The following is a 27,777-nucleotide window of genomic DNA, read 5'->3' on the forward strand; positions in this document are numbered from 1 at the left end:
TTTTTCATTCTTATTGGCCATTATTAACTCTTCGAAAATGTTCAAGTAAACTGTCCGTTATGCACAACGTCTAATACTGTACTGAGTGATGACTAGACTTCGGATAAATGCATATAACGCAAATATTACAAGCAATATACTTGATAATTTTTTAAAATGTTGCTCTCGGAACTACGTAACAAGTCACTGTACTGTAATTAAATTAGCGTGTGAGGAAATTTCTCAAGTCGGAAATGTGGGAACCTTTTCAATGCTGTTTTGCTATTCAATTTCAAGCTATCGACTCCATCAAAAGAAACGATTTCGGTTAAATATGCCAAAAATGCAATCTGTAAAAGAGCGTTATAGTGATCTGTGACAGTGTTACAGTCAGATACCAAAGCTGTCTAATAAGGTGGAAATGTTACTTTGAGATTTTAATACAATCTCAAAGTAACATTTCCACCTTATTAGACAGCTTTAAAAAATTTCAACTGATGTATGCAACTGAATTACAAAAGATTTTGAAGCATGTATGTGGACATTGGCTGTCTTTGTCAATGATATATAGGAATTTTGAGAGCAGAGACAAGGAGGTGATTACCCGTTTGTATAAGGCAATGGTCAGGCCACACCTTGAGTACGGTATACAGGTCTGGAAGCCTCATTTTAGGAAGGATGTAGAGTTGCTAGAACGAGTATACAGAAGGGCAACAAGATTGGCAAGAGAAACAAAGGGGTGCACTTACAAAGAAAGCCTTAAATTCTGCAAGTTGCAGCATTTGGAGACTAGGCACCTGCAAGGTGATTTGATCGAGGTGTATAAGGCGTTGAATGGTTTGAGCAGGCTCAATGCTGATGGGCTACTTCTGATTGCTCAGATTAAGAACCTGAGGGGGCATAGATTAAAATTGAGGAAAGACAGTTGTAGAATAGATGTGCAGAAGTTTGCCTTTATCTAGTGGGTAGTTGATTACTGGAACAGACTTCCATCTGTTGTGGAAGTTGACAGCTTAAATAAATTTAAGGCTGAACTAGATAAGCATTTGGAGTGACTGGATAGGTTAAATGGCAAGGGTTTTTTTTTTTTTTTTTTTGGCTGATGATGTATAGGCTTGCTTTCTTGCATCATATGCCTCAATTAATGCTAATGCTAAAGAGGGTGTGGTGAGAAAAGCAAAATGAGTGCTTTTTAGAATTACTAAATTGAAAAGTATAGCAAGAAATCGGTGACACAGAAGCCTATGGTAGATATAAGCAAGTCTGTAATCAAATCACAAAGGACATTAGCGAAGCGAAAGCTGATTACGAGAAATCTTGTGCATCAGGCAACACAGCGGCAATCTCCAAGGCAGAATCCAGTGATCCCACAAGAGTTAGTTATTGTCAGGGACTCTATTGCCAGGGAGATGGTTAATATTTTGTATAAAAAGGATAGATGCGATAGGACTAGAGCATGTCTGCCAGAGGCAAAAGTTGTGATGTTGTAAGATGTCATCTTTTAAGGACAAAAAGGGTGATATTGTTGCACATTTTAGCACTAATGACATTAAGAGTAGGAGATCTGCAGATTTAATTAACAAGTACAGGTAAATGCTGAAAAAAAGTTGTGAGTCAGAGTTAAATTTGAAAGTGTCTGCAATTCTGTCCAGACACGATAGGAGGGAGTATATGATGAGAGCATTGTCAATCTATTCGGCCCTGGAGCGATTGTGCAAGGGTCATGGAGTAGAATTTTTCTCATTGTGGTCTGTGCTTCCTCAAAGGAGAGACTGCTTCTACAGGCTTGGGAAACATTTAAATAGAAAGGGTGTTACTGAGTCAGCGTTTGGTAGGTCTGAAAACTGCTAGCTTCGAGGCATTCACAGACTAAAAGCTTAACAGTAATGGGAGACAGAGGTGAAAATGATTCTTGCACTGCTTCTATTAGAATGAGCAGTGGCCTGGAGGGCGGGGTGCTGGGGGTTTCAGGGACTGGTGGGAGTTATGATTTGCCCCAGGGGCTCACATCTGGTGAGTATGGGCTTGGCACACCCAGGGTCCTGAGATGGATATCATCATTCTTCTTCATCTTTCTTGATAATTCCTTTCTGCTTCTCTCTCTCTCTCTCTCTCTCTCAGGGTAACTTGGAATTTTTTTTTTTTTTGCCAGTGCAGCATAAGATCCAGGCTTCCATGCATCATATGGCTGATATTAATAATAATAATAATAATAATAATAATAATAACAGTGTTATAGCGAATCAGCGTAAAGCGAACCGCGTTATAACAGGGAGCCTGCTATAATTGGGAGATGATAATGTGGATTTTCCAGTACTGCCCGATAATTACTTCGGTACAGAGCAGGGGAGCGGAAGATAGATCTATAGCAGAAGTATTTCCTGTGGGGAAATGCACATGAGTATGTGCACCTGTGTTCAGCAGAGTTAGATTGTGTGTGTGTCCAGTAATGTTTTTATTAACTGCCCTCTTTTATCGATAGGTAGACTTCCCCACAAAGGGTGGTGTCCATTAAAGTCACCCATCAAACAAATAGGAGGTGATATCTGGCAAGGAGCTCATCCAAGTCTCTGAGTATAAATGTTTGATTTGGTTGAAGATAAAAAGAAACAAGTGATAAATTATTCCAAGTTCTATGCGTATAGCAACAACTTATAAATTAGTTTGCAAGGGGATTTGCCTAGATAGAGTACTAACAGATACTAAAACCGCTACACCTCCATGCGCTGCAGTTGCTGCATTCCTGTCACATCTGTACAAAGTATATTTTTTTATTGTGTGTCACTTGTGAAATTAAAAAAGATTCCTGTAAGCAAATGCCTGCAGGATTAAGATCTCATATTAAGTCATAGAGTTCATCTGTATTTGTACATAGTCCTCGACAATTCCACTGTAAAATGCACTGCATTATTTAGTCTTAGTGGTAGGATGATCTGGTTTCTTTTTAGAGGCAGTAGTCTGGCAATCTTTTTTTGAAAAGGTAGGATGTCCAGTGTCCATATCTTCTTCAACATAAATTTCTAATATAGGTTCTTCTTGTTTTGTTTCATCTATGTCCATTACTGCAGTGTTAGTTTGGTTTTCAGCAGAGGATTCAGCTTTTGCCACCCTGGTCTCACTTTGGCACTCGATGCCACTAGTAGAGGGGGATGGAAATGGGAGTATTACATGTCTGATCTTTATTGTTTTGCTTCGCAGATGACTGAGGAAATGACTGAACAGATGACTGAATGAAAGCAGAACTCTAGCCCATTCAGCAAGCAATTTGTCCAGTGGATTTGAGTCATTGGTTTGAGTCGAAACTAAGTGATATTTCTTTATAACATTAGCATATATACGTGCTGGAGTATCTTTCACTATTTGTCATCAGGCTTCTTGATAAGTCACTTATATTTGACTTTATATTTCTGTATTTTTTTTAAGCTTCCATAAAATCGCAGTTTTTTGAATATGCAGGATGATCCTCCATGCAATTTGGGCAAACTGGAGATGCTGCAGTACAATCTATTTGAACGTGTTCTTGGGAACCACATTTTGAGCATACATTGTTTACTCAATGTGTTGTCTGAGAGTGTCCGAATTTTTGGCACTTATAACAGCATATTGGATTTGGAATATAGGGTCGGATATGACAATTTAGATAACCAACTTTAACAGTATTTGGCAAGTTTGGAGTATTAAATGTGAGTATTATGCTGTGTGTTGGAATGAATTCTCCTACGAGTCAGAATTCTCTTAGCTTGAATTGGCAGTTTGATCTTGCAGTTCTTTTACAAGCTCTTCTTCCGTTACATTCGACAGATCCCATTCAGAAATAACACCTTTGGAACTATTTAGGATTGTGTGAGGAGAGATTTTAATAGGAATTCCCCCAAATGTTGTTCTAGCCTTTAACAACAATTCTGAGTGTTTGGACTGTGTGGTTTTGACAATTGTAATCTTACCCTTGATTGTAATCATTTGACCATTTTAGGAGATCCAGCGGCATTTTCTAGAAATCTCTGTATCATAATTGGAGAGAGTTTGCTCACTGACTGACTACTTAAGGAAAGTTGGATACTCCGGTTGTTGATTGTCATTTTTGAAGCACTTATGATGTGCATTACATTGATCTGGGTTATACCAATCTGTGGTATATGAGCTGAGAGGTTGTAATTCTGGATAATTTTCTTTATCCATGTTGGCTCCTTTTCACCCTGGAGGATTAGCTTTTCCATCCAGGTTACTGGCCCAAGCACACAGGGAGGCAGGAACAGTGCCGCTTATGGTCAAGCGTAGAAGTTAGTACAGTTAATAAACTAATAAGAATACTTTCCTTTTTCTGGCACTCTTTTTATACTTTTAAAAAGCAGAGCTAATTAACAGAAAGACTTATGAAAATAAACAGAACAGGGAAAAACTCAGTCGCTCTAGAAAACTGCTCTAGGAATCACAGTACAAATAGCACAGAAGATCGCTTAGCACCTGGGGCCCAGTAAGGTTTTATACATGTCTTTTAGTCTATAATATAGAAGGATGTGGAGATGTTGAAATAAGTGAAGAGAAAAGCAATAAGATTAGTTAGGCCCCCAAAAATGTACTCTTATCAAGTGGAACTTCAGTTCTGCAAACAGCAGTGTCTGGAAACTAGGTGCCTGCAAGGAGATTCCAATTAATTGTTGAAGGCTTTAAATTAATAAAATAAATGGTGGTCCTTATTCTTCTTTGACAACACACATAATGGGGGGAAATTTTAAATAAAAGGATGGCTACAAGACAGATATACAAAAATTTGCTTTCATCAAGGGATTAAATAGTAGTTTTAATGTATTTAAGGAAGTATACTGTTGGAGAAAAGGTGAGGTTTTGTTTTTTTTAATGATCGATGCTCTATAAGCTCACTTCTTTGCATCCTTTAGCACTGCTAATAATGCAATGAATAATGGTTATCGAATCTTATTATAAGAATTGTACCTTAGTTTCTTATTTCAGCCATACATATAAAACTTTCAACTTCCTGCAGCAAACAAAAAAAATTGCATTCTAAATATATTTTCCCCAGTGCTTTTTTTTGTAAGAAAATAGGTACTGATACTCATTATTTGCCATCAGGAAAAATTTTAAATTAAAAGGATATGAAAAGTACTCAAAAATTTTTTTTTCCTGATGGCAAAGAATGAGTACCAGTACCTATTTTATTACAAAAAAAGCACTGGAGAAAATATATTTAGAATGCAATTTTTTTTACTGTTATTTTAGTAGTAATATTTTTAGAATAAGAGCAAAAGATTAAGTATATTAACACAGTTTATTAAGCATAAATTTATTATTCAAGTATATAAAAAAATAATATCAAAACGACATAGAGAAGAAGCAAAAGCTTTACACACACTTAGACAAAACCGAGATATCATTATTCAAAAGGCCGACAAAGGCGATACAGTAGTTATTCTAAATAAAGGAGACTATATAAATAAATTATACACCATAATTTCAGACACAACGACATACGAAGAAGTAGCACCATCAGAGTTCAACAGCTTAGTTAACAAATATAACAAATTGCTCACCACCTATAGGAAAGATGACCACATCACTATGGCCCAGCTCAAACAAATTAAAGCCCGCACATACAATATCCCAACCTTATTCGGCCAAGTAAAATTGCACAAAACAGGATACCCAATACGACCCATAGTGTCATATAAGAATTCAGCTTTTGCCTCCCTAGCCACGTTCATCTACCCTATTCTAAAACCACTCCGAGAACTCCTAACATATAATATAAAAAACTACGATGCTTTATTCATGAACCTCAAAGACCTCCATATCAAGGAGGATATGAAGTTATATTCACTCGATGTGACTTCACTATACACCAACGTAAATGTACCCTACGCATTGGACATAGTCTGGGCCTACTTAAACGATGATAAAACAAAAATTAATAACACCAGACTCCCCAAAGACAGAATATTCGAACTAACAAAACTATTAGTAAATGCAAATTACATTCTATTCCAAGAAAAAATATACAGACAGATTTTTGGCCTCCCAATGGGCTTAAACATTAGCGGACTCATTGCCGAACTATACTTAGACAAATTAGAAAAGATCCATCTTGATCCATTTATACCACAGATTACATATTACGGAAGATATCTGGACGACATCCTAATCATCACAGACCATTCGACCATAAACAATATTCTACAGGTTTTTAATAACATCCATCAGAGACTAAAATTTGAATTAGAAACTGAAGCAGAATCCCACTCCATAAATTTCCTTAATTTTACCATACACAGATTAGACCAAAAACTAAATTTCAGCATATACAGAAAACCCACTAATAAAGGGATGCTTCTACATTTCCACAGTTACCACCCCCAACCATACAAAAAATCGGTCATGCTGAACCAATTTCAAAATGCCTATAAATATTCTTCCACCCAGATTTCTCTAACCACTGAAATAAATGAACTAACAAGAAGATTCTCAAATAGGGGTTACCCTCTAACCTATATAAACAAAGTCAAAAAAATAGCCCGTGATAAAATAAATAACAACAACCTCGCAACAAACATAGCAAAAAAATCCGACAAGACCAAAAAAATATATTTCATCACCATCCCATATATCGAGCACTGGTACAATAAACTTAACCAAATATGCAAGGGAACCGACATGAAAATCATAGCAAAACCCATGAACAAACTATACACATTCTTCAGAAATCGGCCTTCAAACACCACATTCCAATCACAGCATGACCTCGTATACAGTATACCATGCAAAAATTGTGACGCTGTCTACGTAGGATCCACCATGGGAGTGGCACAGCTTCGAGCAAAACAACACGAAGCTTCGGTGCGGGCGGGTCGTTCAAATGCATCGGAACTTTCGTTCCACGCAATAAATGAAAGACATACTTTCGGCTTTACGGAAACAAAAATTATAAATATTCAACACAACTACTACAAACTACTCATTGCAGAAACCTTAGAGATGAAACTACATGAAACTTCAATCAATATCCGTAGGCCATTCCTATTGTCCGACGATTGGTCACTTATACGCATGCGTGAAGAACAAATACTACAACATAAGGAAAGAAAAAAAGTTTCGGATTAATTGTGAGTAACTCTCTTCCTGTGAACATGATGCCCCGAAAAGTTCTAGTCCAACTTAAGGAATGTAGAGAATAACCCCAACCCCTACCCCCACCCCCGCCCCTTACCCAATTATTAGACCCCTAAATTTAACTCAAAATTCCAGCCACAGGACCAAAATGTAAAATCGATCCTTAATTATTAGCCCGTTTAGACCTCCAAAATCAAACTTTATGACAATGTTTTGCAAAATTGACATCGCCTTCCCCATGAAGTATTAGCGAGTTGGACAAGGAGAGTTGGAAAGGAAGCTTCCTATATCAAAAAATAAAGGTAAGCCCTGTTGATTCATAATATAATAGAATATAGGAATTATCGAGCACGTAATAGCTCTCTAGTATCAAATCCAATAAAAAAATAAGTAAAATGTGAGTAAATTAAGTAATAACATAAGTAAAAATAATTTCATATTAAAGTTTTTGTAAAATATTCCAAATTTTTATTAAGTTCTTATCCGACACCCTAAGCCAGGGGTCGGCAAACTTTTTTGAGTGAAGAGCCATTTTTGATCTAATTAAAAAAAAAAAGTGAGAATCTGAAGAGCCGCACCTCAGCTCAAGCTGGGAGGAGGAGGCGAAAGTTTTTTTAAGAAATGGAATAGAATGGGAAGGTGTTTATTAAAAAAAATATATTTTAAAATATTATTTATTAATATTGAAAAAACGTAACAAACATCCAATTAGGTACAAATTAATGTGACTTTGCTGATGAACTTCTTGAGCAAGTGTCTCTCAACATCATGTGAGTATGTCATAATTAAACATGCTCGCATTGTTCAGACGACACTTTCTTGATTTATTTTTAAGATAGTTAATGTTCAAAAATATTTGCTCGCAGAAATATGTCGAACCAAAAACTGAGAGTAGTCGAAATGCAAATATTTTCAAATTTATATATGGGTCCGGTAAGCTACACCATGCATCGAACAGAATTCGGTCTGCATTTTAAACTCATCTATAGCTGTTCTTTTGCCTCTCCATATCCTCAATTTTAAGGCATTTTAGTCTTGTCTCCATATGTCCTTGATTTTTAAGTCCTTTAACTCCATTTCAAATTGTGCCTCATGTGAGCTGTAAAGTTAAATAATCGCAGTTATGTGTTAAAAGAGCTGCATGCAGCTCGCGAGATGCAGGTTGCCGACCCCTGTCCTATGCCAACTTCTTTTCTTCCTCTGTGTGTCGGTTGCTGAATGACGTTTCCGAAGAAGCCACGAATTGACATATTTTGCTGGATCGAAGTGGGTCAGCGGTGGGCCTATAATTTTAAGAAACAGTAGTGAGGAAACTGTTTTTATCATCAACGAAGCGGTGATTGGGCTGGCGATCAGATTCTTTTGTGAAAATCCTCGTTCACATTCACTCGATGAAATTGGTATCGTACTCAGAGCATTCATTAAATTCTTCAATTCTTCCGAAACCTTCTTATCAATTAGATATCCCTGAAATCCACGAATTGCATCTATTTCATTTATCACCATCATCATCATCAGCCATACTACAATTTTTAGTGTTTTCCACCAACCATGGAATAAAACGAAAGACGAAAAACCCAAATTTTTAAAATATTTAATATTCACAATAAATGATTTACAAACAAAATATTACTGATAGTAATTTTAAAATAAAATAAAACAACTGTGATATACAGGATAATAATAAAATGCCGAATTTAAAATGCAATAAAATATACTGGGTTAAAAGCGCTAAAATACTAACTGAAGCTTTCAAAGGCTTCTGCCTTCTTTCTCAACAGTGTAATTTCTGTTCTGTGGTGCATCATTAAATACCAGCAGGTTCACGGTGCATCTCACGTGAGCGTGTACTGTTCCCGTCAGAACCGGAATCGGGCGCATAGATTTTGGGACCGCAAGTGGCTCGAGAGCGTGCGAATTAGTTCTACTGAGAAAAATATAAATAGAGATAGGGGCACACGCATTCATCCCCTCTTTAAGGCGGTAATCCTTGGAGGGGATGAACGTTTTTGCCTGAAACGCTCCCGAGCCACTTCCGGTTCTGACAGGAACAGTACACGTTCACACGAGATGCACCGTGAACCTGCTGGTATTTAATGATGCACCGCAGAACAGAAATTACACTGTTGAGAAAGAAGACAGAAGCCTTTGAAAGCTTCAGTTAGTATTTTAGCGCTTTTAACCCAGTATATTTTATTGCATTTTAAATTCGGCATTTTATTATTATCCTGTATATCACAGTTGTTTTATTTTATTTTAAAATTACTATCAGTAATATTTTGTTTGTAAATCATTTATTGTAAATATTAAATATTTTAAAAATTTGGGTTTTTCGTCTTTCGTTTTATTCCATGGTTGGTGGAAAACACTAAAAATTATAGTATGAGTATACCCAAGCCCAGAGGCCTATTTGAAGAATCATCATCAGCCATTTTCAATCCACTGCAGGATGAAGGCCTCTCCAGCAACTTTCCAGTTCCTTCTATTTTGAGAACTGAACTTCGTTAGCAGTTAAATTGTACGTTTAAATAAATACATATAACGACTTAGATTACAAACGTAATATAATTAATAACATAACATAATTAATTAATAAATTAATAGAATCATGACTCAGACCAGAGCAGCAAAGCAAAAGGCTCAAGCTAATGGAAGTGCTGTGGCTCAGAGCAGAACTGAGGAGGGCAGTTGTCCTCTGACTCACAGCCTTATAAAATGCACTGTTTGCTTGATGTTTGCAGAGCAATCGGGTACGGGACATGATACTGCCAAGGGGGATGTCTTTGTGTGTGCGCGATGCAAGGAGTGTATCGATATCAGGCAACAACTCGGCGTTCTTGTGGGCCTATATGAGAGCTTGAAGGACAGGGTGGATGCCCTCGAAGAAACTAAAAATTGAGGGGCCCATCAAGCTCTCAGCTGCCCACATCAATGCCAGAGCTTGCACTTGGGCATCGCGTGACACAGAGGCAACCCCTAAGGCAGAATGTGCTGGTCCCGAAGGAACTAGTAGTTGTTGGTGACTCTATTGTCAGGGAAACGGGGAACATGCTTTGTAAAAAAGATACGTGGAACAGGACCAGGGTATGTCTGTCAGAGGCAAAGGTTGATGACGTTGTAGAGCGAATATCATCTTTTAAGGGCACAAAAGGTGATATAGTTGTACACGATGGCACTAATAATATTAAGAGTAGGAGACCGTCAGAATTACTTAACAAGTACAGGTCACTGTTGAACAAAAGCCGAGAATTAGGGTTGAATTTGAAAGTGTCTGCAATTCTGCCCAGACATGATAGGAGGGAGTATATGATGAGATCCTTGTCGATCAATTCGGCCCTGGAAAGATTGTGCAAGGCTCAAGGGGTAGAATTTTTTTCAGCCTGGACTGTACTTGTTAACAGGAGAGATTGCTTCTACAGGGATGGGATACACTTAAATAGAAAGGGTGCAAGAATATTTGCTGATGCTATCGAGGCAGTGTTAGGTGGGTCGGAAAACTGCTAGCTTGGGGGGAGACAAAGACCAATAGATTGACAGTAGCCACTGGCAGAGGTGAAAGAGATTCTTGCACTGCTTCTATTAGAATGAGCAGAAGCCTGAAAAACAAGATGCATGGTATTTCAGAGACTGCTGGGAGCCATTGCGGTACAAGTAAACACATGGGTTGTGTTAGGGTAGCTAAGAATAGAAACAGATGCAGGTATACTTGCGTGTACACCAATGCTAGGAGTTTAGTAAATAAATTTGATGAATTTGAGGTATTGCTCAAAACATCGAAGGCAGATATTGTTGGGATATCAGAGATGTGGTGTCACACAGATATAAGGGATGCAGAACTGCAATTTGGGGAGTACAACGTCTACAGAAAGGATAGACAGGATAGGAAGGGAGGAGTGGTTATGCTATTAGTTAAGAAACACATAAAAACCAAGGAAGTGAAGCCAGTCGACATCGCTGGACAGTGCAGTGTGGAGTCAGTTTGGTGTGACATAAACATTGGGAGATCAAAATTGAGAGTAGGAGTGTGCTATAGGCCTAATGACTCTGATGAGTATAATAAGGAACTGTACAGGGAAATAGAGTGGGCCAGTAAATCAAAGTGTCTTATAATGGGAGATTTTAATTTCCCAGATATTGACTGGAATTTGGGGGCTGGTTACTCACACACTAGCAGGGCTTTTGTGGATTTATTGGATGATTGTTTTCTACATCAGCATGTTCGGGAGGCAACTAGAGGGAGTAATACTCTTGATTTGATTATCAGCAGTGATTCTTCAGGCATTAAGAATCTGCAGATAAATGAACCACTAGGTGGCAGTGATCACAGTGTGCTGAAGTGGGATTTACTCAAAGAGGTAACTACCATTAGGGGTAAAGGGAAGGGTTATTGCTTCCGTAAAGGCGACTACGATGGACTGAGACAGTATTTAAATTCTATACAGTATTTAAATTCTATACAGTATATACAATTTAAATTCTATATAGTGATGATGTTACCAACAGCAAATTCAAAATGGGAAGCATTCAAAGAACTTATCTTGGAAGCTACTGGGCTTTACATACCAACTAAGAAATACTGTTCAAGGTTTAGGCCAAAATGGATGTCAGATGAACTAATGAGGCATATGGCAGAGAAGAAAAATGCATGGGATACATACAAATTAACACATGACACAGAAGCCTATGATAGATACAAGTTGATATGCAACCAAGTTACAAAGGAGGTTAGGCAGGTGAAGGCAGATTACGAGAAATCCTTGGCAAGGGATGCAAAGAAAAACAGCAAAGGGTTCTTCACTTATGTAAACTCTAGAAGGAAGGGGATGAATCAGATTGGTCCACTTGATATTGATGGGTCAAGTGTTGATGATCCTGCTCAGGTAGCTAACAAACTAAATGAATATTTTGCATCGACATTCACACATGAGGAGTTATTCAGCGAGGGGAATGCCAGAGGTGTATTCAACTCTAGCAGTAAGCTACAGAATCTTGAAATAACTGGGAGTAAAGTGGAGGAGAAACTGTTGAAGATACACACAAGAAAGGCACCCGGGGTGGATGGGATCTATCCAGTTATATTAAAGGAGGCAGCAAAGGAAGTAAGCAAACCCTTAGCCATAATTATGAGAGCTTCCTTGGACTCAGGGGAGGTACCCATAGACTGGAAATGTGCAAATGTGATCCCAATTCACAAAGGAGGATCAAAGGCTGACACAAGTAATTATAGACCTGTGAGCTTAACTTCTGTTCCAGGAAAATTAATGGAGGCACTGGTTAAAGAAGCACTGCAGGATCATTTAGACAAGACTTCAGTTATAGCTCAGACACAGCATGGTTTTGTTAAGGGGAAGTCTTGCCTGACCAACTTGATTGGATACTATGATGCAGTCACAAAAGAACTGGATGCAGGGAATAACTTTGATATTATATACTTGGATCTTAGAAAGGCTCTTGATACTGTTGCACATGGAAGACTGCTACACAAATTGGAGCAGTGTGACATTGGAGGCAAATTGCTGCTATGGATAAAGGGGTGGTTGAGGGGGAGAAGACAGAGAGTGGTAATCAATGGACACTGCTCATCGTGGACTGATGTTATTAGTGGAGTCTCTCAGGGCTCAGTGTTGGGTCCATTATTGTTTTCTGTATTTATAAATGATATTGCTGATGGTATATCGGGCTTAATGTCCAAGTTTGCAGACGATACAAAGGTTGGCAGGGTTGTCAAGGACACTACTGACACTATGCTGCTGCAACAGGATCTGGAAAGGTTGAGCAGATGGGCTGAGAGGTGGCAAATGAAGTTTAACATTGACAAATGTAAAGTACTACACATGGGAAACAGCAACCCCAGAGCAACGTATCAACTCTGTGGTACTACACTGACAGTGGTAGAGAATGAAAGGGACTTGGGGGTGGTTGTGCAGGCAGATATGAAGTTCTCTGAGCAGTGCAGATGGGCTGCAAGAGTAGCTCATGGAGTATTGTCAATGATATACAGGAATTTTTCCAGCAGGGATAAGGAGGTGATTATTCCATTGTATAAGGCGATGGTCAGGCCACACCTAGAGTACTGTATACAGGTCTGGAGGCCTCATTTCAAGAAGGATGTAGAGCTGCTGGAACGAGTACAGAGAAGGGCAACAAGATTAGTGAATGGAACAAAGGGGTGCTCTTACCCACTGGCAGAGGTGAAAGGCTTAAGTTTTGCAAATTACAGTGTCTGGAGACTAGGCACCAGCGAGGTGATCTGATAGAGGTGTATAAAGCCTTGAATGGTTTAAGCATGCTCAATGCTGATGGGATTCTTCCTCTAGCTCAGAAAAATCACCTGAGAGGGCATAAATTCAAATTGAGGAAAGACAGATGTAGGATAGACGTGCGGAAATTTGCCTTTAGCCAGCGGGTGGTTGGTTGGTGGAACAGACTTCCATCCCTTGTGGTGGAGGTTGATAGCCTAAATAAGTTTAAGGCTCAGCTGGACAGGTATTTTGAACGAACAGAGGGGTGAAGTGGAAGTGGGTTTTTTTTTTTTTTTTTTTGGCTGATGCTGTATAAGCTTGCTTTCTTGCATCAAATGCCTCTACTAATGCTAATGCTAACTGGCCGTCCATTTACTACAGAAAAACTCATGAATTTCATCTATACATCTCCGCCTTTGTCTTCCAGGTTTTCTTCTAGCTCCTCTTGGGTACCATTCTGTTATTTTCTTAGTCCATCTGTCATCATGTCTTCGAGCTATGTGTCCTGCCCAAGACCATTTTAGTTCTTTAGTTTTGATAAGAATGTCCTTTATTTGAGTTTGCTGCCTAATCCATGTGTTTCTCTTCTTACCTAACAGTCTGATTCCCAATATAATTCGTTCCATTCTTCACTGTGTAGTTCTCAGCTTCTCTTCCATTCTTTTGGTGAGTGCCCAAGTTTCACTTCCATAAGTCATGGTGGGGAGTATACACTGGTTCATTATTTTACGTTTCAGACAAACTGGGATATTGCTCTTCAGTATGTGACTATATTTCCTGAATGCTGTCCATCCAAAATTTATTCTTCCTTGACTTCCATCCATTTATCATTATTACAGCTAATAACTTGTCCCAGATAAGTATATGACTCCACCTTTTCAATTACTGCTCCTTCAATCATTATTTCCCTTTCTGTGGCATACTTGTTCATCATTACTTTTGTTTTAGCCATATTCATCTTTAGTCCAAAATCCTTACTAACTGTGCTTAACTGATTAAGATTTTCCTCTAATTCTTTGAGATCGTGGCTTATGACCACAATGTCATCTGCAAATCGTAAATGGTTTAGATACTCTCCGTTCACATTGACTCCTTTCTGCGACCAGTCTATTTCAATTAACTATAACTTAATTGACAATTTTCTAATTTCACTTTCACCAAATGCCAACAATTCATGTTTAGAAGGATTAATACCTTCGTTGTCCTCATTTTTTGTCTCTCATCATTGTATTGTCACTAGTTCTTAAATTTGAATTTTTTTTTTTTTTTTTTAAACTGGCCAAAATGTTGGTGTCATTCGGATATTCAGGTACTGTGACTATGTAAACAGAGATAGGGAAAATTTACGGAAAATGTGGATAACGCACTTCCGCCAAACAACAGATGATTATTTGTCGAGGTAAAAGAAAATCACTTTTCTAATTCTTGAACGGAAAGCTTACAGTTGATTCGCAAAGGTATCCAACCTATGGCCGGCGAGGAAAGTGAACTAAAACAGCATTTTAAAATTTGTTAATTATCAAAAAAATTCTCATTAAATGTTTTGTTCAGTAAATGTAATTGTGTATTGTACTTAATAAAATTTTTGAATATTTTCAATTTTACTTTTAGATACAAGATATGGAAAATGTAACAAACTAAAGAAATCTAACTTTGAATTTTTTTGAATATGACTCCTGTACGGGAAAAGGTTGGACACGACTGCAGTAGTAGAAGATGGGCCAAGTCCATTGGGAATACACCTTGATCTGCTCACTCTTGACTAGCAAGACTCCTCCGTATGTGGGACAGGTGGTTGGATAGGTTTTACCAGGTGACACTAAGTTATAGAATGCTTTAGTTCTCTTAATTCACGCAGCAGGACTAATTGGCTAAATTGCCTGAAGGCCAGAAATGCGAACAGTGCGTACCGAGTTAATTCTCTTCTAATCCGTTTGCTATATGAAAATTTTCTTCGCTCAACGGAAACTATTTTAAATGTAACTTCCAAGGGGAAGTCAAAATAATACGCTATAAAAGGACTTCGTTAAACAGAGGTCCGACTGAGTAATTTAGAATTACAAAAATGGTTATACAGTTTTATTTAGAAAATATCTTAACAATATACAGTAAAAAATGCAAATTTAGTTAAATAATTTGAAACTTATTTGAACAGTAAGAAAAAGTTGAAAAAAATTTACGAAATATTACAAATTTCGAAGTGCACTGCATCCAAATGTCACACGTCACTGATAATAAAGGTGCCGGTACGCCATACCGTTGCATACCGTCCCAAAAAAAGCACTGTTTCTCTCTCTCTGAATATATATATATATATATTCAGGGTGTCTCAAAAATATTGGTACAAACATTTAGGGGAGGTAGGTAACATCTAAAGGAATGTGAATCGCATAGGAACCCATAACCGGAAACGTCACCGTAAGTCGGTAGACAGCGCCGTTCATCAGTTCGGGAGAGGGAAAATTTCTGGTTTACTTATTCAAGCAGTAGTCGCTGCACAAAGGGCATGCATCGATATACAAACTGTAAGCTGGCAGACATGCACCTAGTGTATGGATTAGCAGAGGGCAATGGACGAGCCGCTCAATGAATTTATGGAGAACGCTTCCCAGAGAGACATGTACTGGACCACCGTTTGTTTGCACGCGTGCATCAAAATTTGTGCAATTATGGGTCATTTAGAGGTAACAGGAGTAGTGCAGGCAGACCACATTCGACGCGAACTCCCGCCATGGAAGAAAGTGTGTTGAATGCCATCCAGAATAATCCTACTACCAGCACACATGCCATTGCCTCTGCCTTAGGAGTGTCTCGTTGCAGTGTACAGTGTGTCTGGCCCAACGATTCCTTACACCCCTTTCATCTCCAAAGGGTTCAGTTACTGCTCCCCCAAGATCATCCTGCATGTGTGGGTTTTGCGCAGTAGTTCCTCCAAGAAAGTGTTTAAGACTTGAATTTTTCAGCCTATGTTTTGTTCACAGATGAGGCTTATTTCACTTGGGAAGGCTTATTCAATCAGCACAATGCTCATGTATGGGCTCAAGACAACCGGACCACCGTTTGTTTGCAGGTGTGCATTAAAATTTGTGCAATTATGGGTCATTTAGAGGAGTAGTGCGGGCAGACCACATTCGACGTGAACTCCTGCCATGGAAGAAAGTGTTGTGCCGCATGGGGGGCGCACACCGTGCGCCTCCATGCGGCATATCTGTTACCATCCTGCATGAACTCGCTAAATATCGGATCTTTCTTGAACAAGTTCTACCATGGTTACTTGACGATGTTCCAGCAAATGTGAGACGCAATATTTTGTTTCAACATGACGGGGCACCTGCCCATTATGGAAGGTGTGTTCGTGATCATTTGAGCAGGCGTTTTGGGCGTCAATAGATTGGCCGTGGTGAAACCGTTGCCTGGCCCCCATGCTCACCTGATTTATCGAGCCTTGATTTCTTTCTGTGGGGGGGCCCTCAAATCTATCATGTATGAATCGCCTGTGGAGACGGAAATGGATCTCGTGGCGAGACTCGTCTGCACTGCTGCTACTGTCAAAGAAACTCCAGGTGTGTTCGACCGTGTCCGCCAATCCATGCTGCGTCAGTGTCACCCATGCATCGCGTCTCATGGTGGAACCTTCAGGCATCTGTTGTAACATCATGAAATGCATCCATTGTTAATATTATGTCAAATAAATGTTTGCCACTAATTACTGTCATTTCTGCTTCTTGTGCCTCTGCTACTACTTTCCCGTGATGTTTCCGGTTATGGGTCCCTATGCGATTCACATTCCTTTAGATGTAACCTACCTCCCCTAAACGTTTGTACCAATATTTTTGAGACACCCTGTATATATATATATATTTTTTTTTTTTTTTTTTTTTAATATGTATGCATTTTTTGGATTACCTCATACATAGCCAAATAACAAGGAAACATTTTTACTATCATATGGCAATATACTCTATGTGAGAAAATATATCTGCCTCATAGACTTACCTTTAACAAGAAAAGAACTCCAACTAACTGTAAACTCAGATTTATTCGTCTTAGGTTCTGAAGTTCTGCCCATTCATTTGCAACAAAATAAGTTCTCCAAATGCTTACACTAGGCAAATCAGAAGTCACTTTATCTGGAACTACTTTTGTAGTACTTCCTGCTGCTTTTACTCCACTACCTCCATCTCTACTAGTTCTACTACTGTGAACTGATGGCCGCCCTACTATAGTAGCAGATCTTAAATATGGTCTTTCCCAATCAATAAAAAATATGTCTACTGTGCACTGTACAGCCAAAAGATGAACAAGCTGAAATCCCTAATGGAAAAGTGTATATACTGTATATAATATCAGGAATGTAAAATATAACAAAATAATTAATCATGTTCCAAAATGCTATACAGTATACAGCAATACCCCGCATAGCAATGATAATTAGTACTGAAACTGTTCCGTGCTGACTGAGGTATAATTATAATGGGTTTTAATTGAATGCATACCAGAGAAATAGTCTATAAACAAATTAGAATAAATCTATAAACAATTTGTGCTTGATAGCCAATTAAAAGGATTTGAAATAAAAAATATTGCAAAAATTTTATTAACGAAAAGGTAACAATATGAGGGATGAGAAAAAAAAAACTATTGTTTATTTAGGTATTTCAATAATGAAGTCTGGTGAAATCGTCTCTTCTTTTTCTCAGCATACAAGTCTTTGCAGCATAGAATCCCATTGTGTAAAATTTGCTGTATCTTGATGATGCGTTCAATATTCGGATCTCAATTTATAATTGCTTTGCAGGCCATGTCAACCCTCTGAAAAACCTTCTCCAATTCTTGTGTTGAAAATTCTTTTGATGCCACTTCAGTGTTTTCCACTTCAGAATTGTTTTCCTCTTCTTCATATGCAGTTTGCTCATCAAATTCAAAGAGAGTTGCATCATCTAAGACATCTGCATGTGAGTCAGTGCTGTCATGTACATTGACAGTGTCCAAAGTTTTGAATGCCAAGTCTTTTCCAATCTTCACAATGTCTTCGGTCATTGTCCGAACTTGAGATTCAAAACCAGTGATATCATTTGCCAAATGGGGCAAAACGTGCTGCAAAACAGAACCCATGTTTTTGGCAGTAATTTCTACCCAAGGTGCAGATATATTTTCGATCACATTCCTGATGTTATAATTTTTATGAAATAACTTTGTAAAGATGGTGATCCCACTCCTGTTGAAGCTTCAACTGCTTGGAAAAAAGTTCGCCGCAGATAATACGCCTTGATCCATGGGGTGTAAGAAAGATGTTGTGTTAGGTGGATTTGGGTTTTATCGGCGCATCAGCAACTGTGGCTATAATGCGCCAAGTGTTAGGTGGAAGAAAGCATATTTTTATATTTTCATTGAAATCAGGAATATCAGGTGGATGGCATGGTGCATTGTCTAAAAGCAACAAAATTTTGAACTCCACCCCTTATCTCTGCAGTAACATTAGCATTAGTAGAGGCATATGATGCAAGAAAGCAAGCTCATGCAGCGCCATCCAAGAAAAAAAAAAAAAAAAAAAACACCCCCCCATTTAACCCCACTGTTTGTTCCAAATGTCTGTCCAGCTCAGCCTTAAATTTATTTAGGCTATCAACTTCCACAACAAAGGATGGAAGTCTGTTCCACCAATCAACTACCCGCTGGCTAAAGGCAAATTTCTGCACCTATATTCTACAACTGTCTTTCCTAAACTTGAAACTGTGCCCCCCCCCCTCAGGTTCTTAATCTGAGCAAGAGAAAGAATCCCATCAGCATTCAGCTTGCTCAACCATTCAAAACCTTATACACCTCAGATTATCTTGCAGGTGCCTACTCTCCAGGCGCTGCAATTTGCAGAACTTAAGCCTTTCTTAAAATTTTGTTCCCCTCACCAATCTTGTTTCCCTTCTTTGTACTCGTCCTAGCAACGCTACATCCTTCCTAAAATGAGACCTTCAGACCTGTACACAGTACTCTAGTTGTGGCCTGACCATTGTTGTGTATAAAGGGATAATCACCTCCCTGTCCCTGCTAGCAAAATTCCTATATATCACTAACAAAACTACATGACCTGCCAAGGCACTCCTCAGTGAACTTCATATTTGACTGCACCACTACCCCCAGGATTTTTTCACTTTCCACTTCCCTGAGTGTAGTACAACACAGTTAGTGTGTGTCTCTGCGGTTATTGTTACCCATATGCAGTACTTTGCATTTGTCAATGTTAAACTTCAGTTGCCACTTCTCAACCCATTTCCCCAACTTATCTAGATCCAGTTCGAGTAGATTACTATCTTTAGTGTCGTTAACAATCCTGCCAACCTTTGTATGATCTGTAAATTTGGACATTAAACCTGATATACCTTGATCAATATCATTGATAAATATACAAAACAACAACGGGCCCAACACCGAACCCTGAGGAACTCCACTAATAACATTTTTCCACGAAGAGCAGTGGAAATCCATTGATTACCACTCTCTATCTTCTCCCCCTCAACCATCCCTTTATTCACTATAGCAACTTACCCTTACTGTCGGTGCCTCCGTAGCCACATACGAAGGAGCAGCAGTGTGCAGCACACACTTCTTGATTATACCGGAGTTCGATCCCGTCACCACCAAATACGGAGGATGCGGAAAGGTCAAGGGAATGACCACCGCATATTCCCGGAGCAATATGGCCTTAGTTGCTAATGCTCCTAAAAACCAAATAACTAACAAATAACATAACCCTTATTGCCATACCTCTCCAATTTGTACAGCAGTATTCCATGTGCAACAGTATCAAAAGCTTTCCTGAAATCCAAGTATATGATATCAAAATTATTTTTGGCATTCAGTACCTTTGTGACCAAATCATAGTATCCAATCAAACTGATTAGACAAGACCTTCCTTTAACAAACCCATGCTGTGTCTTAACTATTACTGCAGTCTTGTCTAGATGATCCTGCAATACTTTTTTAACAAGTGATTCCATTATTTTGCCTGGAACACAAATTAAACTAACAGGTCTATAGTCACTTGTGTCACCTTTTGAACCCCCTTTGTGAATTGGTGATACATTTGCACACTTCCAGTCCATGGGGACCTGGCTTGAGTCCAAGGAAGCTCTCATAATTATGGCTAAGGGTTTGCTTACTTCATTTACTGCCTCCTTTAACATAACTGAATAGATCTCATCAATCCCAGGTGCATTTTTTATGTTTAACATAAAAACATGCATTTTTTATGTTTAAAAATGGCTTCTGTGCTGCCTGATAATTTATATGCATCCCATACATTTTTCTTCTCTGCCATGACCCTCATTAATTCATCTGACATCCATTTAGGCCTAAACCTTGAACAGTATTTCTTAGTTAGAATGAAAAACCTAGTAGCCTCCAAAATCAAGTACCTGAAAGCTTCCCATTTAGAATTCAACATTGGTAACATCATCAGTTGGTCCCACTGTACAGAATTTAAAAACTGTCTGAGACCCCTGTAGTTACCTTACTTCCTCTGGTTGCCCCCTCAAACATGTAGCAGTAGAAAATAATCCTGCAATAAATCCACAAAAGTCTTATTAGTGTGCGAGTGACCAACCCACAAATTCCAGTCAATATCTGGAAAGTTAAAATTCCCCATTATAAGACATTGTGATTTACTGGCCTACTCTATTTCTCTGCGCAATTGCTCATTATACTCATCAGATTCATTAGGCCTATAACACACACCTACTTTCATTTTTCCTTTCCCGGTGCTTATGTCACACCAAACAGATTCAACATTGCATTGTCCACCAACATCAATAGGATGCACTTCCTTAGATTTTATGTGTTTCTTAACTAACAGCATAACCTCTCCTACCTTCCTGTCCTGTCTATCCTTTCTGTACACATTGCACTTCCCAAATTCCAATTCTGCACTGCTTATGTCTGTGTGACACCAGGTCTCTGCTATTCCAACAATATATGCCTTTGATGTCTTGACTAGCACTTCAAGGTCATAAAATTTATTAACTCTACTTCTAGCATTGGTGTAACTTCTACTTCTAACATGCACCTGTTTCTACTCTTAGTTACCCTAACACAGCCTATGTATTTATTTGTTCCACTATGACTCCCAGCAGTCCCGGAGATCTCCAATGCTTTGCTTCCAGGCTGCTGTTCATTCTAATAGAAGCAGTGCAAGAATCACTTTTGCCTCTGCCTGTGGCCACTGTTAACCTTTTAGTCTGTGTATCCCCTCCACAAGCTAACTGTTCAACTGTAACATTCAACTGTCAGACAAAAATAATTTGTGAACCATTCTGTAAACAATTCTCTTGTAATCCATGCTTTCTTATTGGATTGCCCAATTACGGGCAATGCGCTTCTTACACAACCCTTTAAAGCTCTTGGGTTTTCTGCTTTGAACACGAGTAGAGGCTTCAATTTAAAATCCCCAGATGAGTTTCCACCCAACAAAAGTGTTAAATGACCTTTTGATGCTTTATATCCAGGTTGGGCCATTTCATTTTCAGCTAAAAAAGTTCATGAGGGCATTTTTTTCCTGAACAGTCCACTTTTGTCGATGTTGAAAATTTGTGCATCCTTGTAGCAACCTTATTCAATGATGTCTTTCAATTCACTGGGAAATCTTGCAGCAGTGTCTTTGTTTGCACAATCACCTGAGATGAAAGGTGAAAGTGCACTTGCACTTTCACCTTCTATCCATATTAATAAAAGAAGTTCCATATTAATCAATAGCAAACTTCTTTGCTTAGTTATCACTTTCATCAAATAAGATGCAGTAGAAATTCCCTGCTCTTTATACTGATCCTTCTTTCGAATAATCATTCGCACTGATTCATCCCATTTTCCCGTGCGATTTTAGCATATAATGCACCATCTTCATGGCACTTGATAATATCAAGTTTTTTTTCTAATGTAAGCCCTTTTGACTCATCATTTTGTATTTAAAGGGGTAAAAAATAAAATGAAATGAAAAGTTTGAAAAGCTATCACCTTGTCTTGTCAGGATGGAACACTGAACACTGTTGCACATTGCTGCTGACTGCCTGAGGAGAGCTATTGGCGCATGTGAGCCAATAGAGTTGGCACCGCAGCATATATGTATGCATACTTAGGCCACAACAATGCAGCATACATGCAGAGTACGTGTCTAGGCTATCACAGTAAATTTTCAACCTAAACTTAGTTATAAAATTTATTGCTTCCTCTGAAAACTAATAAATTTATTATAAGTTAAGATACATAAATATAAACAAACAGGAGCTTCGGGGCGATGGAACATTATAGTCATAAAGCAATAAACTTTATGACTATTATGGAACCCAATAACAAAGGCCTTTTCGCAGATTTAAACTTAATTGAAAACTGTGTTATAGTGAAGCCTGTGCTGTTTGAAGCCGTGCTAAGTGAGGTATTGCCGTATAGTGCAAATAAATATTAGTTAGATGAGAAATAAAGATATTTTTGATAATAGAAGTTACAAAATTATCAACCTATCTATAAGCATACTCTAAGTAATTTAGTGGCAACATGGAGTTATTTTTTTTCTTATATTTAAAATGTATAACAGGTGCCTTTTATTATAGACCTTTATATGAATTTATGGGATTGTCACAATACACAAAAATTGTATTCATAGTTAATTAAGCCCAATTTACAGCACTATGCATTAGTTATAGAGATAGCAGCAGAAGGATATGAATCAAAAACATTTCTCTCTATGAAAGGTAACAAAGAAAAATTCAATGTAAAACTTTTGCTCTTTGTTACCTTTCAAGCAGAGATGGCTTTTTTCTTAATATCAATAATATGTACATGTGTTTAATCTATTAGAAATAATATATGTCTACATATAGGATTTTTCATAATATCTAGGCCATACTGTTGAAAAAAAGTTTATATAAAGAAGTGTCCATTTCTAGATGGGTAATGAATTATAATTGGTTCAATCAAAAAAAAAAAAAAAAAAAAAGGATATAGCATTTTCAGTGGTAAAATAATAAAAATGAATAAAACACATACCAAGTAAAATGTTTATTTATAATACAAAATTACCAAGAGAAAACAAAATGAAAACAGCTGCTTGTTTGAAGAGTTAACTGTATGGTAAAATTTCTCTACTGATTGTGGAACAATGATTAAGAAGGGTGAGAGGAAAAAATGGCAGGTATCAAATATTTTATTTTGTTTTGTTTTGTTCACCATAAAAATAAATCAAAAAAAAAAAAAAAAGTAATAAATAAATAAAAAAACTGGTATTTTCTAGAGATCTGTGTAGAACTGTAATTTGCAGACACAAAACATTGGCGCCTCCATAGCCAGGTGGGCAATGCAGCAGTGCTTTGTACACGCTTCTTGATTAGACTGGGGTTCGAGCCTGTGACCACCAAATACAGAGGATGCGGAAAGGTCAGGGAATGACCACCGCATATCCCCGGAGCAATATGGCCTTAGTTGCTATTGCTCCTAAAAACCAAGTAACAATAACAACAACAGCACAAAACATTGAAACACTGTATAATACAGCTTTCTGTTCATTCCGAGAAAAAGAGAATGTCCATCAATCAACTCCAGACAAATATATCCTATACAAAAGTTATATAAATTTGATTTATAACTTAGCAATGGAATGTTTGCGAAGACATTTGAAAATTTTCATTTGCCTTCGCAAATAGTAGTAGACAAAATTGCATATATGTGTAGTAGTTTGTTTGTTATTTGGATTTTAGGAGCATTAGCAACTAAGGCCATATTGCTCCGGGGTATGGTGGTCATTCCCTGACCTTTCCGCATCTTCCATATTTGGTGGTCACGGGTTCGAACCCCGGTCTAATCAAGAAGCGTGTGCTACGCACTACTGCTTCTGCCCACCTGGCTACGGAGGTGCCATGTGTAGTAGTATTAGAGTAAATGCAACCATGGAAAAATATGTGTGACGAAGAAGGAGAAAACCTCAACTAGAATGCAAAATGCAAAGAATAGCACATATTACAATCACTTGATTTGTGAATGATACTCCCAAACATTTATAGCCTAAAGAGGGAAATGATGAAACAGTAATTGTTAGGGTAATCAGTGCAACTGCATTCATGATAAATATGGCAAAATTACTGGAAGTGATCGATCTGAATGTAACACGGTTTTCACTAATTTGTTTTACACATAATTGAATTGTGGTAGAGAGAAGATAATATTTATGTCTCCTGATGTCAATAATTTCATGAGTCTATCATAATAAATTTTTTCGTGAAATCCTGCATTCAAGTAAGATGCACATCTTACTTGGATGTAGTTAATCTGGAAAAAAATCTTAGGTAAGAGATTTCTTGACTTAAAATATAATATTTCTTAATATCTTATATATTCTATTTATTATTCTAATTTTATTTGATTTAAATTCAAAATGAGGACAGATTTTCTACAAGAGAAAATCACAATAAGTTAGCATTTGTCCGATTTTAGAAAATATTAGTGGATCTCGATTACACAAGTTGTCTGTCCAACATGTTCCCCTTCCTTAGTGTTCATACTATTATACCATCCTTCTAGAGCTCTGTCCCTGGTTTTAGCTATTGCCTGTTTACCTTGTCTTTTCTTTTCTTTATATTTATTCTTGTTTTCATCAGTTCTGTCTGTCTGTCATTCTTTAAAAGCTGTCTTCTTGTCCTTCAGTGTCTTCTGAGCCTCTTCACCCTGCCACAGGTTTCTCTATGCATTTTCTTTCCTCCTTTGGTCTTCCCTAGAATTTCTTCTCCTCCCTTCATAATCTCTATCCGGACCTTGTTTCAGATTTAGTCCACAGTCTTAAGGTTTTGATTCTACTCGATTTCTCTAAAAGCCTGCAAGAGCAGCTCCTGCAGTCTCAATTTAAGCTTAAGTTCTTGTAGTTTAAACCATTTGATGCACTCCTCAAATTTCTTGTGATAGCCTCAGCGAAGTTCCTTCAATAATGAGATAAACCATTTGATGCACTCCTCAAATTTCTTGTGATAGCCTCAGCGAAGTTCCTTCAATAATGAGATCACATACCAGAAGTCTGTGTTGATTGAAAAAGCTTTCTCCCAGGATGACTTCTTCGCATTAGCATTAGTAAAAGCACATGATGCAAGAAAGCAAGCTCACATAGCATCAGCCAAAAAAAAAAAAAAACAAAACAAAAAAAAAAAACACCCTTCTCATTTCACCCATCCACTTGCTCCAAATGTTTGTCTAGTTCTGCTTTGAATCTATTTAAGCTATTACGTGGAAGTTTGTTCTAGCAATCAACCACCTGCTGGCTAAAGGCAAACTTCCGCACATCTATCCTACATAGTGCCAAGATACATTTATCGTACATCTATCCTACATGGTGCTAAATGCATCTGCACATCTATCCTATATGGTGCTAAATGCATTTGCACATCTATCCTACATGGTGCTAAATGGTGACAAGACTGTGCAGTCTTAGCACCATTTCTTATGTTTGGTTGACTACAAAATCATGTAGTCAACCTGGGTACTATGCCCACACTATGATAATGTAGTAAGATGTTGTTCTCTCTTCTTGTAATGGTTATTAGCTATGCACAATCCATGGGACATAGCCACCTACAGTATCCTTTCTCCATCTGCATTGCACTAACCCCCATCCAAAGCTGCCATGGAATCGAGGGTAGCCTTAGGTGCTCTCTGGCTTACATGTCCATTGAGGTCTGCTACAATGAGTATTCCTGCCTCGTCAGGTGTGCTGTTGATCACCTCATCCAGATCCTCATAAAAGGCATTCTTCTCTTCTACATTAAATTCTGCCTGTGGGGCATAAGTGCTAATGATATTCAGCTCACATTTGTCAGTCAATAACAGTTTAATTTTAATAGCTGGTCAAAAGTTACCAGCTAATTTTAATTAGCTGGTCACTTTTCCTGCACACTTCCACTATTGCATCTTTTATGTTATTTTCAACCACAATTCCTACTCCGTTGCTCCTATTCTCTGTGCTGTTTCTCAGCTAGTTCTTCATTATAAAAATATCTTTTTTTTTTTGTTACAAGCTAATTACCTCTAAGATAAAAGGGGAGGGGGAAATCAACTGTGGCCATTTTTATTAAAATATTTCAAAACTGTCAGCGCAATGTAACAGTCCACTTACATAAAAACATATTTATCACAACTTCTGAGAATTAAAAAAAAAAAACTTAAATGTATTACTGTAATATTAGCATTTGAGATTTTAATTATTGTCATAGAAATAATTTTTTCCTGCAAAAATATACTAACACTAAAGCATATTTTCACTACTGAAAAAAATAATAAATTGATTTATATTCAAGTTCTAAATCAACTTATTATTTTTCTAATGTATGTACATCCTCACTCTAGTTAGTATTAGTGCTAGTAATGCCAAAATATGCAGGAAACCAAGTTTAAACAGTATCAGAAAAAAAAAAAACTTTGCACACCTATTTTAACTTTCCAGATAATTTAGTTCCTGTTTAAATTTATTCAAAATACCCACTTTTACCGAAGCAGATGGAAGGCTGCTCCAAATAACAACTACACGTTAGCTGCAAGCAAATATCTATACATCTATCGTTTAAATTTATGCCACTTTATTAGTTTAAATTTATGCCACTTATGCTTTAGCAGGAGGAAGAATTCCATTAGCATTCTCAATCCATTCAGAACATCTTACACACTAAATCAGCTCTCTGGCAGGTGTGTAATTTCCATGCACTTCAATTTACATAATTGAAACCTTTCAATCAGTCATCATGGAACAGGTAAATTCATGGGCTGTGTAAGAGCAACTAAAGGTAAGAAGAGGTACAAGCATATCTGCATGTACACCAATGCTATGAACATTGTAAATAAATTTCATGAATTTAAAATGCTGGTCAAGTCAACAAATGCAGGCATTGAAGGGATCATATAAGATAGAGCAGATTTAGAATTTGAATATGGGAAGTGCAATGTGCACAGGAAGAACAGACATGAGAGGAGAAGAAGTGGGGTTATGCTCTTAGTTAAAAAGGGCATACACTCTAAGGCAGTGCATCTGGATGACATGGGCCACTGAAAGGTTGATTCAGTTTAGTGTGACAAACACTACGAAAGCAAAAATGAGAGTACAGTGTGTTACAGGCCTAATGACCCTGATGGGCATACAACAAACGACTGTACAGAGAAAGAGAGTGGACCAGTAAATTAGACCTAAATGGATGTCAGATGAACTATTCAGACACACAGCAGAGAAGAAAAATGCACGGGATGCACACAAATTATCAGGTGTTATAGAAACATACGGTAGATATATATTAGCCTGAAATCAAGTCACAAAGGGGGTTAAGCAAGTCAAGGCTGATTATAAGAAGTCACTGAGGTGAATGTAAAAAAGCCAAGACGAGAACCACGGGAAAACTTACCAGGCAAAATTGTTTTCCGGTAC

At 37.8% G+C, this 27,777-nt stretch overlaps 1 protein-coding gene across 1 annotated transcript in view; it reads right to left on the bottom strand.

The window, feature by feature from the left end:
• LOC150079049 (meckelin) overlaps nucleotides 1–27,777 on the bottom strand; it is an 860,544-nt gene that overhangs the window by 242,143 nt on the left and 590,624 nt on the right. The window contains exon 20 of the mRNA XM_090382499.1: nucleotides 17,340–17,657. Coding sequence (XP_090238625.1) covers nucleotides 17,340–17,657 — 318 coding nt within the window. The remainder of the gene's footprint in view (nucleotides 1–17,339; nucleotides 17,658–27,777) is intronic.

Source organism: Mastigoproctus giganteus, chromosome 10 (genome assembly GCF_048544385.1).
Source record: "Mastigoproctus giganteus isolate SK-2022 chromosome 10, ASM4854438v1, whole genome shotgun sequence".
Lineage (NCBI taxonomy): Eukaryota > Metazoa > Arthropoda > Arachnida > Uropygi > Thelyphonidae > Mastigoproctus > Mastigoproctus giganteus.